Raw genomic sequence first — 15,683 nt, forward strand, 5'->3', positions numbered from 1 at the left:
TTCACTTCAGGATGCGAACGGGGCTCCAGAACGGATCCCGTTCGCATTCAGAGGTACCACTGTAGTTGATGGAAGTCCAAAACATTGTATAAGATAAGAAAATATGTTATATGATTTTTGGAAATTATATGTGTGTGTGTGTGTGTGTGTGTGTGTGTGTGTGTATAAAAACATTTTTTATCCGAAAGGCATGTTCTCATTTATTGCTGCTCTCTCTCTATATATATATATATGTATATGAATAAATCATATTTATTTATTTCATAAAATTTATGCCCTGCTTGATTGTTAAAAAAAAACTCGAAGCATTTTACAAAAGAGATAAAAGAATAAAATGATCAATAAAAATCAAACTGTCAATAAAAATCGGGGGAAATCCTGATGTTAACAGTGAAAAGCCAACCTTGGGGAAAAAACACCCTGTGTTTCTGTGTAGACTGCAACATATGCATTTTCCAACCTATTCAATATTGTTTTATGTAATAATTCGAATTTTAAGTAGGGGGCGGCACGTTAGTTAATCAATCTACTGAACTGATTAACATGGGGATAACCAACTTTGGAGTGGGGGAGAACATACACTCTCTATCCCAGCCTTCACCAGCCTGGTTCCCGCCAGATGTTTTTGGACTACAACTCCCAGCTGGCTGGGAGGGCTCCATACTGATAAAATACATTTCCATTTGATTTGTTATCAAAGATTCCTTTCAGCAGCTGGAAAAGCCCCAATAAATCCTAGTCATCTTTCACCCATCTTTCTCCTGACAGGGGAAACTATCCCAGTCCAGAATCAATAACCCTGATAAGTGATTGCCAGGGAACTTTAGATTCCTGCATTGCAGGGGGTTGGTCTAGAATGATGATCTTTGGGGATCCCTCCAGATTCCACAATTCTATGATTCTGCCAGTACTCTCTCAGTCTCGGAGCATCAGCGACTCTTCACAAAGCGTCAACAAAGTTTCCCAACTTCTACACACATATAAATCTCATAGAACCTCAGACCTTCCAGGAACAAAGCCCCAAACTGGGAGAAACCAAGCAGCTTTAAAAAATAAATAAATCCATATCAAGAAAGTTACATTTCTCCCTCTCCCCTACACAAGGCGATGTTTTCCCCGCCCACCCCACAAAAGCCCCAAATCTCCTTCCAAAATATGTCGACACAGAGCAGTTTTCAACAGCCCGGAGGCGAGATCAATAGCGGTAAATCAGAAAAAAAGGCAGACAGGCAGCCTGCTAAAGAGGCAGAGAGAGTTAACAGCATCGACCCACACAAAGCAAAAGCCATGCCTCTCCTTTGCCGCTTTCCTTTCAGCTCCTTGCTTTGCAAAAAGGAGACAAGTCCAAGTTTGTCCTCAGATCTGTTACCTGGGGGAAGTGGCGGTGAAGGCGGAGACCTCTGCAGTCCCGTGGCAGGCAGGCTGGCTCCCAAATGCCAGCGGGGCACAAGAGAGCAGCGAAAAAGGGGGCGCCCCTTTTCTGTCCTTTTGTCTCAAAGATCCACCTTCAGAGAGCTGCCCCAGAGAAAAAGAAAGAGAGAGAAAGGGAGAGAAAGGGAGCCCCCCTCCAGATGAACTGGAAAAGCCAAGAGACCACAAGCTTTGCAGAGCAAACTTTTTCTTGTTGCTTTCGGCAAAAGCGTTTCCTGATAGGACTTCCTGAAAATTGCAGAGAGAGAGAGAGAGCGGACAGGCTGCTTTAAAGAGAGAGAATATGAAAGCGGGAGAGAGAAAGCGACAGCACCCAGAATCCCCCACGGCTGGCAGACTTCCTCCTCTCGCAGAAACTTCTTTTCATTCTCCTTTTTTGTTTTTTGCACAGACAGGTTCTGAAGGATATGGCCTCGAAAGAGAGAGAGAGTGAGAAAAGACTATCTGCGTTGCTCAGAAACAAGAGGGCTGCAAGACAGAAGCAACCTGTGTTTCAAAGTGCCTGGCTTTTGCTTTGTAATTGCTATAACATTTTAAGGGTGTACACACTGCACAGAAAACAATTTCCCCAACCTTGGGTATTCAGGAAAGAAACCCTGAAAACACTGTCCTTTATTTTAGCGCACAGATCAATCCCGAAAGCCATCTTGTCTCTCCTAATGACTCAAAGTGTTTCCTCTGCAGAAGCAAATGCCTTTGATAAACTTTCCCCAGTTCTTTTCACTAAACAAATCCTACAGATCCTGTTTTAAGGGCATATTTGGTGTATGGGTAAGGTGGGCGTGTGACCTTCGATTCAAGAAGTAAGTCATTTACCATCTCAAAAGAATGGCTGAAGCGGGAGATAACCAGAGCACGCACCACTCTGGCAAGACAGTCTGCGGGCAGGGAGGGTCTCATCCTGCGTACCAGATGGAGCTGGTAGACACCTGCCCTGGAGACAGAATTGACCTGCACCTCCGTGGATAGCTGTGAGTCCAGAATGACTCCCAGGCTGCACACCTGGTCCTTCAGGGGCACAGTTGCCCTATTCAGCACCAGGGAGTCCTCCATACCCACCCGCCCCCTGTCCCACAAAAAGAGTACTTCTGTCTTGTCAGGATTCAACCTCAATCGATTCAGAGACGCCATCTGTCGGACGTGTTCCAGAAGGGGCCACATCGCTAAGGTCTGCCGATCGGCTCCGTCTGACACCCCCCCTTCACCGACTCGCAAGTCCAAGTCTTCACTCCAGTCTGCCAAGGAAAGCTGTTTCGCTCTCACCAACTGCCGCTGCCCGCCTGGAACCACAATTGGCCAAACCAACTGGCCTACGCTGCCATCCTTCCTACAACCGTCTCCAGACACTCACACAGGACCTGTGTGAGAGGTAGAGCTGGGTAGATAGTTGGATGAGATAATTTATTACGGTCAAAGACCAGCTTACATAACATAACATAACATAACATAACATAACATAACATAACACAATAAAAACAGGGTTCATAAAGATAAACTATACAATCGGAGCAGATTGCAGCAATAGCTCATGAGTTAAAATTGAGATATATACATACACCCGTCCAACTGAGATTTGGGCTACCATAAAAATCGACCCTGAGGCGCCCCAAAGGGCAACTTCAGCATTTTCCTAGTAAGCTATTTTATTCTAGAGGATGATCTGTACCTACAAATCTGGGCGCAGAATCTGGCTACCAGCCAGCTCGTCTTGTGATCTTTGCCTGAGAGGACAGAATTCAGTTTAGACTTGTCCCACTTTCTGGACACGGCCCAGGAGGAACGAGCCGAACCACGGCATAACAATTTTGCAATTACATCCCTGTAAAGCTTTGGTTTTCCCAGTAGTGATGTATGGAAGTGAGAGCTGGACCATCAAGAAGGCTGATCGCCGAAGAATGGATGCTTTTGAATTCTGGTGCTGGAGGAGACTCTTGAGAGTCCCATGGACTGCAAGAAGATCAAATCGATCCATCCTGAAGGAAATCAGCCCTGAGTGCTCACTGGAAGGACAGATCGTGAAGCTGAGGCTCCAATACTTTGGCCACCTCATGAGAAGAGAAGACTCCCTGGAAAAGACCCTGATGTTGGGAAAGATGGAGGGCACAAGGAGAAGGGGACGACAGAGGACGAGGTGGTTGGACAGTGTTCTCGAAGCTACTAACATGAGTTTGACCAAACTGCGGGAGGCAGTGGAAGACAGGAGTGCCTGGCGTGCTCTGGTCCAGGGGGTCACGAAGAGTCGGACACAACTAAACGACTAAACAACAACAACAACAACAACAACATGGTTCTCCCCCTCCTCAACTGATCCCCACAAGAGCCCTGTGAGGTAGGCTAAGCCAAGGTCGCCCAGGGAGCTTCATAGCCGAGTGGGGCATTCGAACCCTGCTCTCTCAGGTCCCAGTCCGGCACTATAAGCTCTAAACCACACTGGCTCTCAAGCAACAAAGCAATACATTTCATCATTTTTAAAAATCTACAAAAATGGCAGCAGATAATATCTCCCTGACACCCTTCGTATATGCACACACACATCCCAAAGGCCTGAAGAAAAGAGGAGAAATTCCAAGCTGAGCCTGAACACAGCTAGACGTGGGATTTCCCCAGGCAGAACAGCCTCGGCCCAGTATATCTGAAGGAGCATCTCCACCCCCATCGTTCAACCTGGACACTGAGGTCCAGCTCCGAGGGCCGTTTGGCAGTTCCCTCCCTGTGAGAAGTGAGATTACAAGGAACCAGGCACAGGGCTTTATATGTGGTGGCGCCCGCCCTTTGGAATGCCGTCCCACCAGATGCCAAAGTGAAAAACAACTACCAGACTTTTAGAAGACGTCTGAAGGCAGCCCTGTTCAGGGAAGCCTTTAATGTTTAATAGATTATTGTATTTTAATATTCTGTTGAAAGCCACCCACAGTGACTGGGGAAACCCAGCCAGATGAGCGCGGTATAAATATTATTATTATTATTATTATTATTATTATTATTATTATTATTATTATCATTATTATTATTATTATTATTTCAGGCCGAGGAAGCCGGCATTTGTCCACAGACAGCTTTCTGGGTCATGTGGCCAGCAAGGAGCTCACGGTGGAACACACAGTTCTCTCCCCAACACACTCCAATTTCACCCTCAAAACAACCCTGTGAGGTAGGATAGGCTGAGAGAGAATGACTGGCCCAAGGTCACCTTGTAGGATTCAAGACTGAGTGTTTCCCCTGCACACAAACCCAACATACCACATTATTATTATTATTATTATTATTATTATTATTATTATTATTATTAATTATTAATTATTATTATTATTATTATTATTCTCCAGGTTCTCAGACAAGGTTGTTTCCTTTTAACTAGAGATGTTGGGGGGGGTCTTGTGCATGTAGACAATTGGCACCCCCATCTGTGCTCCTGTAAGATTCCTGCATCGTGGGGGTTGGAGTGGATGACCCTTGGGTCCCTTCCAACTCGGCAATTCCATGATTCCACAATGTGGGCCGGACTTGAACAGGAGACATTCCTGGGAGCCGTGCCTGTTAACTTACTTCTCTCACTGGGTTCTTGGCTGAATTGATTTCAACACGAGGTGGCAGCATCACCCAAAAATAGGCTTCGTCACAGCCTCGCCGGCTATTTGCCCTCAAAAAGGAAGTTCTATTCTACCCATCTTGCCAACAAAGGTCCGTATAGTAAAAGCTATGGTTTTCCCAGTGGTGATGTATGGAAGTGAGAGCTGGACCATAAAGAAGGCTGACCGCCGAAGAATTGATACTTTTGAATTACGGTGCTGGAGGAGACTCTTGAGAGTCCCAGGGACTGCAAGAAGATCAAACCTCTCCATTCTGAAGGAAATCAGCCCTGAGTGCTCACTGGAAGGACAGATCCTGAAGCTGAGGCTCCAAGACTTTGGCCACCTCATGAGAAGAGAAGACTCCCTGGAAAAGACCCTGATGTTGGGAAAGATGGAGGGCACAAGAAGGGGATGACAGAGGATGAGATGGTTGGACAGTGTCTTCGAAGCTACTAGCATGAGTTTGACCAAACTGCAGGAGGCAGTGGAAAACAGGAGTGCCTGGCATGCTGAAGACATCTGAAGGCAGCCCTGTTCAGGGAAGTTTTTAATATGTGACATTTTAGTGTATTTTTCATCTTTGTTGGAAGCCGCCCAGAGTGGCTGGGGAAACCCAGCCAGATGGGCGGGGTACAAATAATAATAATAATAATTATTATGCTCTCATCCATGGGGTCATGAAGAGTCGGACATGACTAAACGACTAAACAACAACAAATTCTACCCATCTGAGCTGATTTGCTGCTCTTTGGGACAAAGTGGTGGCAGTTCACAAATGCTCATCGCTCTTTAAGATCTCTTCTGCACAGTTTCTGAAGGATTGTAGCTCAGAAAGCAAACTGCAGCCCAGGTAGGAATTCGTGTTTCACCTCAGCTGGCCAAGCGCATGGGAAGCCCAAACGCAGGATCCGAGCAGAACATCCCTGTCCCCTCCTGTGGTTTCTGGAAACTGGCATTGGGAAGCATTTCTGCCTCTGACCGTGGAGGGAGAACAGAGCCATTGTGGCCAGGATCCATGGACAGCCCTCTCCTCCTCCAATTTGTCCAATCCTTTATCAAAGCCATCCATGTCGGCAGCCATCCCTGCCCTGTGGCAGGGAGTTCCACAGCTCATGCACTGTGCAAAGAAGTCCTTTCTTCTGCCTGTCCTTAAAAGCCCCTTGTTTTTTAGTTATATTTAGTATATTTTAGTTATACCCCGCCCTCCCTGGCCAGAGCCGGGCTCAGGGCGGCTAACACCAGTAAAATTACAATAAAAACATAACAGGAGGAAAAAAGAAAGAAAAGGGAGGGAAACAATTTAAAATGCAGCCTCATTTTAAAAGTAGCCCATAGATCAAAACCATAAGGGGAGGGAAACATAAGGGTCAGAGTGAGTCCAAACCAAAGGCCAGGTGGAACAGCTCTGTCTTGCAGGCCCTGTGGAAAGATGTCAAATCCCGCAGGGCCCTGGTCTCTTGGGACAGAGCATTCCACCAAGTTGGGGCCAGTGCTGAAAAGGCCCTGGCCCTAGTTGAGACCAATCTAACCTCATTGTGGCTCAGGACCGCCAAAGTGTTGTCATTTGTGGACCTTAAGATCCTCCGCGGGGCAGACCAGGAGAGGCGGTCCCGTAGGTACGAGGGTCCTAGGCCACATAGGGCTTTAAAGGTCAAAACCAGCACCTTAAACCTGACCAGTGCATTTGGGAGCCAGTGCAGCTGGAAAAGCACTGGGCGAATATGCTCCCATGGCAGAAAGCCCGTAAGGAGCCTTGCCGCAGCATTCTGCACCCGCTGGAGTTTCTGGGTCAGCTTCAAGGGCAGCCCCGCGTAGAGCGAGTTACAATCATCAAGCCTGGAGGTGACTGTCGCATGGATCACTGTGGCCAGATCAGGGCGAGAAAGTTAACTGGGGCTGATGGGAGATGTAGTCCAACAATCTGAAGGGCACCAGGTTGCAGAATCTCGAATCAAATGCTAACCCTTTTTAAAGTCTGCTTGCCTAGACAATGCCATCATAAACAGGCCACCAGACCCTTTGCTGTTTTTTGTCTCCCGGAAGGCGCCACCGCCTTTTCACATAGTTCTTCTCTCCCTCCTTATTTAACCGGCACAACAACCCTGCGGGGTAGGTTCAGATCAGTGTTAGAAACTCAGATATATAGGCTAGGTACCAAATGGCCCCTTAAACCAGGGTTACAGTAGCCAAAACAAAATGCCTAGTTGCCATTTGGGTGCCAGGCGGCTCAAAAGTAGTCTTTTCCGATGCGACTTTTTGGTTCCTGGAATCCGTTCTGATTGCGCAGATAAAATAGCTACATTTATTTTTTATATATATATATATATATATATATATATATATATATATATATATATATATAAAATAAAAGTACCAAGCAAACACGTAAAAACCACATGTCTGAAGCAGCACAGGAAAACAGCCCTGGAACCATTTCTGACTCCCAAACTGACCAAAGGTTTGCTCTGCAAGGTCAAATTGGGAAACCTCCCCATTGTCTCTTTCCTCACAAATCCTGTCTTAAGGGCACATTTAAGATATGAAAAGGGTGTGAGCCTGACCTGGCTCAGGAACTAAGTACAGTGGTGCCCCGCAAGATGAACGCCTCGCAAGACGAAAAACCCGCTAGACGAAAGGGTTTTCCGTTTTGGAGGCGCTTCGCAAAACGAATTTCCCTATGGGCTTCCTTCGCAAGACGAAAGCCCATAGGGAAATCTCCGGAACAGCGGGGAAGCGCAGCGCGTCTTCCCCACTGTCCTCGGACCTCCTCCGAAGGCTGGCGGTGGGGCGGAGAGACCTTCTCCCCGCGCCAGCCTTCGGATGGCTGTCCTGAAGACTTGCGGTGGGAGGAAGGTTTTCCTTCCCACCGCCAACATTCAGAATGCTGTTCTGAATGTTGGCGGTGGGGAAGAAAAACCCTCCTCCCACCCCAAGCCCCGGGAACAGAGGAGAAGCGCTGCGCGCCTTCCCCTCTGTTCCGGTACCTGTCCTGAAGGCTTGCGGTGGGGAGAAAAGCCCTTCTCCGCATCGCCAGCCTGGCAAGCGGTTTCCATAGGAACGCATTAATTGATTTTCAATGCATTCCTATGGGAAACCGTGCTTCGCAAGACGAAAAACTCGCAAGAAGAAAAAACTTGCGGAACGAATTAATTTCGTCTTGCGAGGCACCACTGTATTTATCATTACAAAAGACTGGCCAGGCTCCCCAGGCTATCCAATCAAGGGACCATTAAACAGGTAACCTGGCAGACAGGAGATAAACAAAGCACTCAGATTTCTGCTGTAGACTGCCCTTTCTGTGATGTAGGTATGATGTATCTGGGGGGTGGTCTTGGACTCCAGGGCGAGCAATGTAAAGGGTCTATATAAGGGCGGGCACATCTTTGTTCGGGGTCTTCCTCCTTTCCTGCGTGTGAGGGGGCACCCTGTTGCAACAGTTCAATAAAGATCAGGCTTACTAGCTGCTTTGCTTCTCAATATTCTCTGGTTGGCCTCTGTTATTTTCTCTGACCGATGGAGAACTTGCAAAGGACTCTAAAAGGGTTCTTGTGTCCCCCATAAGGGAATAAGGGCAGATTTCTGTTTATTACAGTGGAGACCTCAGGTGCCATCCTGGCACCCGAACATCTTCACCTGGTTACAAGTAGCAAATAGCCAGGTTCAAAGTGCGCCTGGCAAATTTTGAACGCTGGTTCAGCATCCGCCCCAGGGTTACCCAGCGAGCAACAAGGCCGAGAGGGGATCCCCCAAGTCACAGACTGTCACTCCAACCACTACACTGCAGCAGCGCAGGCCAGTGGGAAGGAAGCGACCATCTCCTCGCCCAGGAACGCCCCCTGCCCAACACCTTTGCATCTTTCGGACTCACCTGGCCGCTGCTTTCTGGGGTGGGCCCCTGGGGGGCAGCGTGGGAGGGCGGCTGGGCACCGGAGGGGCCTTTTGGGCAGGGGGCTTGCCCTCCAGATGGTGGCGCTTGGCAGGCAGAGGGGGCAGGGGAGGGTTCCCTGTCTCTTCCCCAGCCGCAGCATCCGGGCTGAGCCTGCCTCTTGCTGACGACGTAAATTCCAAAAGAGAAGGGCCTGCGGGAAGTTCGGACACAGCAGTAGAGGAAAACTTCAGCGGCGGGTGACAGCTCGTCCGGGGAGGGATGGGTGGCGGCGTGGGAGCTGCCTCCAGCTCCCGGCGAGGAGGCGACGCTTCTGCCGCAGAGTCGCTCCCAGCCTCCTGCTCCGTGGAGGAAACCGCGGTCGCAGCACCGGCGCGGAAGATGTTGCGTTTCATGGGCACCGGCCTCCTGGGGGGCAGTTTGGGGGCGTCCATGACGGGCAGCGCCTCCGTGAAGGCCTTCAGGAGCCCAGAGAGGATGCGCCGGCGGTGCCCCGGGAGGAGGATGCCCAGGCGGGTCAAGGCCTCGTCCGACAGGTGCTGGCAGTCCGAGACGCGCCACAGCTCATTCCGCTTGAAGTTCTCGGCATACTGCTCCAGGTGGAGGGCACGGAGCCAGTCGCCCATGGGGAGCGAGGCCCCATCCGCCATGGCACCGGAGGGGGCACCCGCTGAGGCCTCACTTCATCCCTCCAGCTCCTCCGTCTTCGCTGGACCCCAAACGGCGTCTGCACCTGGGGAAGGAAGCAAGGGAAAGAGATAAAAACATGGACTTGTAGAATTGACAGGGACCCTCAACGGTCATCTAGCCCAACCCCCTACAACGCAGCTGTCCCATGCGGGGATCGAACCTGCGACCTTGGCATTGCCAGCACCCCGCTCTCGTCAACTGACCTATCCACTGTCTCTGAATCCTCTTTTAAAGCCACCCGCCTTTCAACGGCACCTTAAACGCCAATCCTGCTCAGGGTTGCCTGTGAGCAAACCCCGGTGAATTCAGTGAGGTGAACTTTTGACTAAATATGCACCGGCTTAACTTGTGAAGACACATGGGGCATTCGTTCAGCAAAGGCTAAAGCTGATGAGAGGCATGTTTCAGCTTTTAATTCCAAATACAGACACTACTGCAAGCAAGCCAGCAAAATTTTATTTGTTCCTTGTTTGTTTGTTTGTTTGTTTGTACATACATACATGCATGCATACTGAAATAAAAAAAATTAAGGTCTTTCTTATATAAATAATAAAGGTTCATGGATGTGCCAGGCAAACACGTACATAAATGTATGGGCCACATGTCTGAGGCAGCACAGGAGGGAAGCCCTGGAGCCATTTTGGCTCCCAAACTGACCAAATGTTTTCTCTGCAAGGTCAAAGGAAAATGGAAAAGCCTCCCCATTGTCCTTTCATTCACAAACCCTGTCTTAAGAGTATGTCTGTGTGTGAACAGGGTGAGCCTGTGAGCTCAGGAACTAAGTATTTGTCATTACAAAAGACTGGCCAGGCTCCCCGGGGTATCCAATCAAGTGACCATTAAACAAGTAACCTGCCAGACAGGAGATAAACAAAGCACTCAGATTTCTGCTGTAGACCGCCCTTTCTGTGATGTAGGTATGATGTGTCTGGGGGTGGTCTTGGACTCCAGGGTGGGCAATTTAAAATGTCTATATCAGGGCGGGCACACCTTTGTTCGAGGTCCTCCTCCTTTCCTGCGTGTGAAAGGGGCACCCTGTTGCAACAGATCAATAAAGATCAGGCTTACTAGCTGCTTTGCTTCTCAATAGTCTCTGGTTGGCCTCTGCTATTTTCTCCAACCGATGGAGAACCTGCAAAGGACTCTAGAAGGGCTCTTGTGTCCCCCATAAGGGAACAAGGGCAGATTTTCGTTTATTACAATACATACATACCCCACCCATCTGGCTGGGTTGGCCCAGCCACTCTGGGCTTTGCCATTTAAGCACCTAGTCTGAAACCAGAACACCATCAAAGATAAAAAGGAGGGGAAGGCCCACCTGAATTCTTTCTCTCGCTCTCCTTTTATTTCCGTGTCTTTGGATTTAAGTCCAAATATTGCTGTTCAAGGAAGTGGTTGCTTGAAGTGCTTCAGGTGAATTACCGTGAAAACACTGCAAAAGACAATGGAGGACTCAAGCACCACTCTCTCTTCCCATACACCTTTTGCTCAGATCAACAAGCAAAGATAAGGCGACTGAGAAAGCCTTCTCCTAGGACAGAACGCCTGGCTTGGCTCCCACTCTGTCCACACCTTCTGAACTGGAGGCAATTATCCCAAACAATAGCGAAACGTCAAAGCATCCCCAGGTCTAGCCCATCATAACCCCAGGGAGCAGATTAGGAGACTCGAACGCTGATCTCGCCAGATTAGTGCATGCTCTGGTTATCTCCCGCTTGGACTACTGCCATGCGCTCTACGTGGGGCTACCTTGGAAGGTGACCTGGAAACTACAACCAATCCGGAATGGGGCAGCTAGACTGGTGACTGGGAGCGGCCGCCGAGACCACATAACACCGGTCCTGAAAGACCTACATTGGCTCCCAGTACGTTTTCAAGCACAATTCAAAGTGTTGGTGCTGACCTTGAAAGTCCTAAATGGCCTCAAAGGCCCAGTAGACCTGAAGGAGCGTCTCCACCCCCATTGTTCAGCCTGGACACTGAGGTCCAGCTCCGAGGGTCTTCTGCTGGTTCCCTCCCTGTGAGAAGCCAGGTTATAGGGAACCAGGCAGAGGGCCTTCTCAGTGGTGGCACCCGCCCTGTGGAACGCCCTCCCATCAGATGTCAAAGAGATAAACAACTACCTGACATTTAGAAGACATCTGAAGGCACCCCTGTTCAGGGAAGTTTTTAATGTGTAACATTTTAATGTACAGTGGACGCTCGGGTTGCGAACGTGATCTGTGCGGGATGCACGTTCACAACCCACAGCATTCGCAACCGGCAGCGGCGCAGTACTTCTAGGTTTCGGTGGGTCCGTAACCTGAAAAAACGCAACCTAAAGCATCTGTAACCTGAGGTATGACTGTATTTTTAATCTTTGTTGGAAGCCGCCCAGAGCGGCTGGGGAAACCCAGACAGATGGGCGGGGTACAAATAATAAATTATTATTATGATGATGATCATAGGAACAGTAAGCCATCTCCTGTTCCGTCTCCATGCTGGGCTCTCCAGCCCTCTCTGAGAAGCACGAACGACGACTCTGCATGGTTGAAAGGCCCCCACACAGCAAATTTCAGACAACTAGGAATTTCTTCTTTCTCGGAGATTTTACTGCCAGGATTCAAGACAGGGATGTGTGAAAAACTTTGAAGCCTGCAAGCTTTGAAGTTACAATGCAAGGATTCCATGACTGGAGAGGCAGTTTACAGCATTAGCAAGGTCTCCTTCTCACCCCTCTGTGGTCCTGATCCACAGACCCAACAAAGAGCTTGTGCGAGTGGTTTGGTGTTTCTGTTTACTGAATGCTCACCTGCAATCTGGGGAATGCCCTGATGGGGAACAATGGGACCTTTGTGTGGTTCAAAGCGCTTTGTCACCTTAGCACCAGATACACAAACAGCGTGGGGATGATCTGCAGGACCTGCCAATCAGACAGAGCACAGCAAAGTCACCTTCAAGCCGGGCGGATTTGATTTAAATCACTAGTCAGTAAGACTTGATTTAAATCGTTTTTTCACAGAAAGGCTCATTCTTGCTGGTATCAACTTAATATTTACAACCAGATGAAGGTTTCATTTTTGGAATAATAAATTTTCAGAGTACAGTAGTGTTTACAGTTATAACAAAAATTACTGATTTGGTTATACTATTATAAATACATAGACTGATAATTATGAACTTATTGTGAGGTTTAATAACTGTTTATATTTGGACAACTTTTCTGCTGTACTTTATTGGAAGGAGAAAAATAATCATTCCCTTAATAACAACTTAAACAATTTATTTAACTAAAACAATAACATTATAGCATATGTATCCCTGTTTGTTAACTGATGTGGTTAAACTTTTTTAAAAAACAAACAAACTTATACTGAGTTTTAGCACACATGAAAAATTTAAAACAAATCCTTATGTCCTGATGAATAGCCTTTGGACTATAGAGGTAAAGGTAAAGGGACCCCTGACCATTAGGTCCAGTTATGGACGACTCTGGGGTTGCGGCGCTCATCTCGCTTTATTGTCCAAGGGAGCCGGCGTACAGCTTCCGGGTCATGTGGCCAGCATGACTAAGCTGCTTCTGGCGAACCAGAGCAGCGCACGGAAACGCCGTTTACCTTCCCGCCGGAGCGGTACCTATTTATCTACTTGCACTTCATGCTTTCGAACTGCTAGGTTGGCAGGAGCAGGGACCGAGCAATGGGAGCTCACGCCGTCGCGGGGATTCGAACCGCCGACCTTCTGATCGGCAAGCCCTAGGCTCTGTAACTTAAATACGTAGAAAACTATCTTTAGAAATATTTTTTTCTCTAAAAGCATTTTATTTTAAAAATCCAATTTAGATAAAAAAAATTCAATTTAAATTTTAAAAAATCCAAAATAAAATATTTACTTTTTTAAAAAATCATTGATTTCTATCCACCCTGCCTTCAAGTCTTGCCCATCAGCAGTTTCTGTGTTGGACTCTTAATCTCAGGGTTGTGGGTTATAGTCCCACCTTGGGTGACAGATTCCTTCATTGCAGGGGTTGGACTAGAATAGATGACCCTCTTCCAACTCTACGTCTTGATTCTGTGATCATCTCATCCAAATAGATCACAAGGAAGAAACAGGGCTGTTTTGAATTCAAGGTCACATCCACACCATGTCAGGCTTCTCCACCCTAACCTTTCCTCTGCTTTTTCCAGCCCAAAATTCATGCTTTAAAGTTCCAGGTCTGAGTTCCAGAGCTTTCCCTGCGAAAAGCTGCTCTTTAAAAGTGAATCGGAGCAAACAGCAATCTTTGGAAGACCTGAACTGACATTTGCTCAGGTTTTGTGCTAAAGAGCAGGGTCTTGCAGGGGAAGCTCCAGGGCAAAAAAAATATATAAAACTGCTCAGACACAGAGTTTTAAAGAATGGATCTGTGCCTGGAAATAACAGGGGGAAAGGTAAGTTTGGATGAGCTCCCTATTCAGATTTCTGCTCCCCGGAAAGTGTATCATATGAACAGCAATGGCTGGCACATGGGATCTTCTATTCTATTTCCACACCAGGCCTGGCCACCAGTCAGACTCACGGATCAACCCGATCCCGTCTACTCTAGACAGTATGAAGAGAAACCGTATGCCGCCCAGCAAATTCTTTACACCAACAGTATTCAAAGTATGCACAAGTGCAAGCTTTGGAGTGTGCAAGCTTTTGGAGTGACACAGAACCCTTTTTCAGGCTTGGATGTGTATGCTATCTTTCTATCTATCATCTATCCATCTATCTATCTATATATACCATATTTTTCACTCCATAGGGCGCACCGGACCATAGGGCGCACCTAGTTTTTAGGGGGGGGAATAAAGAAAAAAAATTATTCCCCCCCCCAGCCCAGCCCCGCCCCAAAGAGCAAAAAAGCCAAGACAGACCTCTTTAGCCACGTGCAACCTCTCCAGCCGGGAGAAGCTGCGCGCGGCTTTGTTTTTAGCCGCGGGGCTGGGACGGGGGAAGCCCGAGCTTCCACGACCCCAGCCCCCAGAACAGGCTGCTATCCGCAAGTCTTCGGAGCCCAGCGGGAACTCCCGCCGGGCTCAGAAGGCTTGCAGATTGCTGCCTGAAGCCCGGGGAGTGCAGCGGCAGTTGGTGCTGTGCTCCCTGGGCTTCAGGCTTCAGGCTGCTATCTGCAAGCCTTCGGAGCGCTCCAAAGGCTTGCAGATAGCTGCCTGAAGCCTGCATTTGCTCCATAGGACGCACACACATTTCCCCTTCATTTTTGGAGGGGAAAAGGTGTGTCCTATAGAGTGAAAAATACGGTATATAAAATCTGCCTTTGAAGCGGGCACAGTGTTAAACTTACAACTGCGTTCTTGTCTACAGGTTGGGGTTTGTTTGTTTTTCAGTTTGAAGACAAAAAAAGGAGGAAACGTTTTCAAGGTTTTGCCAATCTTAACCAGGGTGTGCCCTAGGGCAGGGGTGGCAAACCTGTTCTGGATTCCTTGACTTCTCTATCCCTTCCCCATGCGGACATTTTAATTTCCCCAACATCCTCTTTTAACACAATACACCGGGGGGGGGGGGACTGGCTTGCTGTTCCCCTGGCAAGCCATCATTTGGCTGGCCAGACCATGATATAAATTAGGGGAGTGGTGAGTGTTGTCCCAGACAGGGAATCTCCACAGTTCATGTCTCCTAATCACCTGGCATCAGTTGCTTCCCCCAACAGGGACCCACGAGCTGAGATTCCTGCATTGCAGGGGGTTGGACTAGATGACCACTGGGGTCCCTCCCAGTTCTCCAATTCTATTGTCGTGGTGAGTGGGCTTCCACTTTCCTATAACCCTTGTGAGCGAAGCTGTCGAGAATCTCAGACTCCCAGCAGGGTCACCCAAGGTTGTAAGGTCAAAGGCAGGGGTAAGCAACCCAAGGCCCGTGGGCCGGATAAGGCCCAATCGCCTTCTCAGTCCGGCCCGTGGATTGTCCGGGAATCAGCGTATTTTTGCATGAGTAGAATGTGTCCTTTTCTTTAGACACAGGCCATAACATACAATTTGAGGATTGGATAAAATTATGGAAAGTCATAGAATCATAGAATCCTAGAGTTGGAAGAGACCACAAGGGCCATCGAGTCCAACCCCCTGCCAAGCAGGAAACACCAT

General features: G+C 48.3%; 1 protein-coding gene across 8 annotated transcripts in view; it reads right to left on the bottom strand.

Moving 5' to 3' along the window:
* The window catches only part of ARAP1 (ArfGAP with RhoGAP domain, ankyrin repeat and PH domain 1), a 138,930-nt gene that overhangs the window by 80,920 nt on the left and 42,327 nt on the right, over positions 1-15,683 (bottom strand). For 7 of the 8 annotated variants that reach the window (XM_053385330.1, XM_053385333.1, XM_053385335.1 and 4 more), the window contains exon 2: positions 8,872-9,622. In XM_053385330.1, coding sequence (XP_053241305.1) covers positions 8,872-9,539 — 668 coding nt within the window. In that variant the 5' untranslated portion in view covers positions 9,540-9,622. Of the gene's footprint in view, positions 1-2,539; positions 2,709-8,871; positions 9,623-15,683 lie in introns of those variants that run through there. The other variant, XM_053385337.1, reaches the window with a different exon arrangement.

Source organism: Podarcis raffonei, chromosome 4, assembly GCF_027172205.1.
Source record: "Podarcis raffonei isolate rPodRaf1 chromosome 4, rPodRaf1.pri, whole genome shotgun sequence".
In the NCBI taxonomy this organism is placed as follows: domain Eukaryota; kingdom Metazoa; phylum Chordata; class Lepidosauria; order Squamata; family Lacertidae; genus Podarcis; species Podarcis raffonei.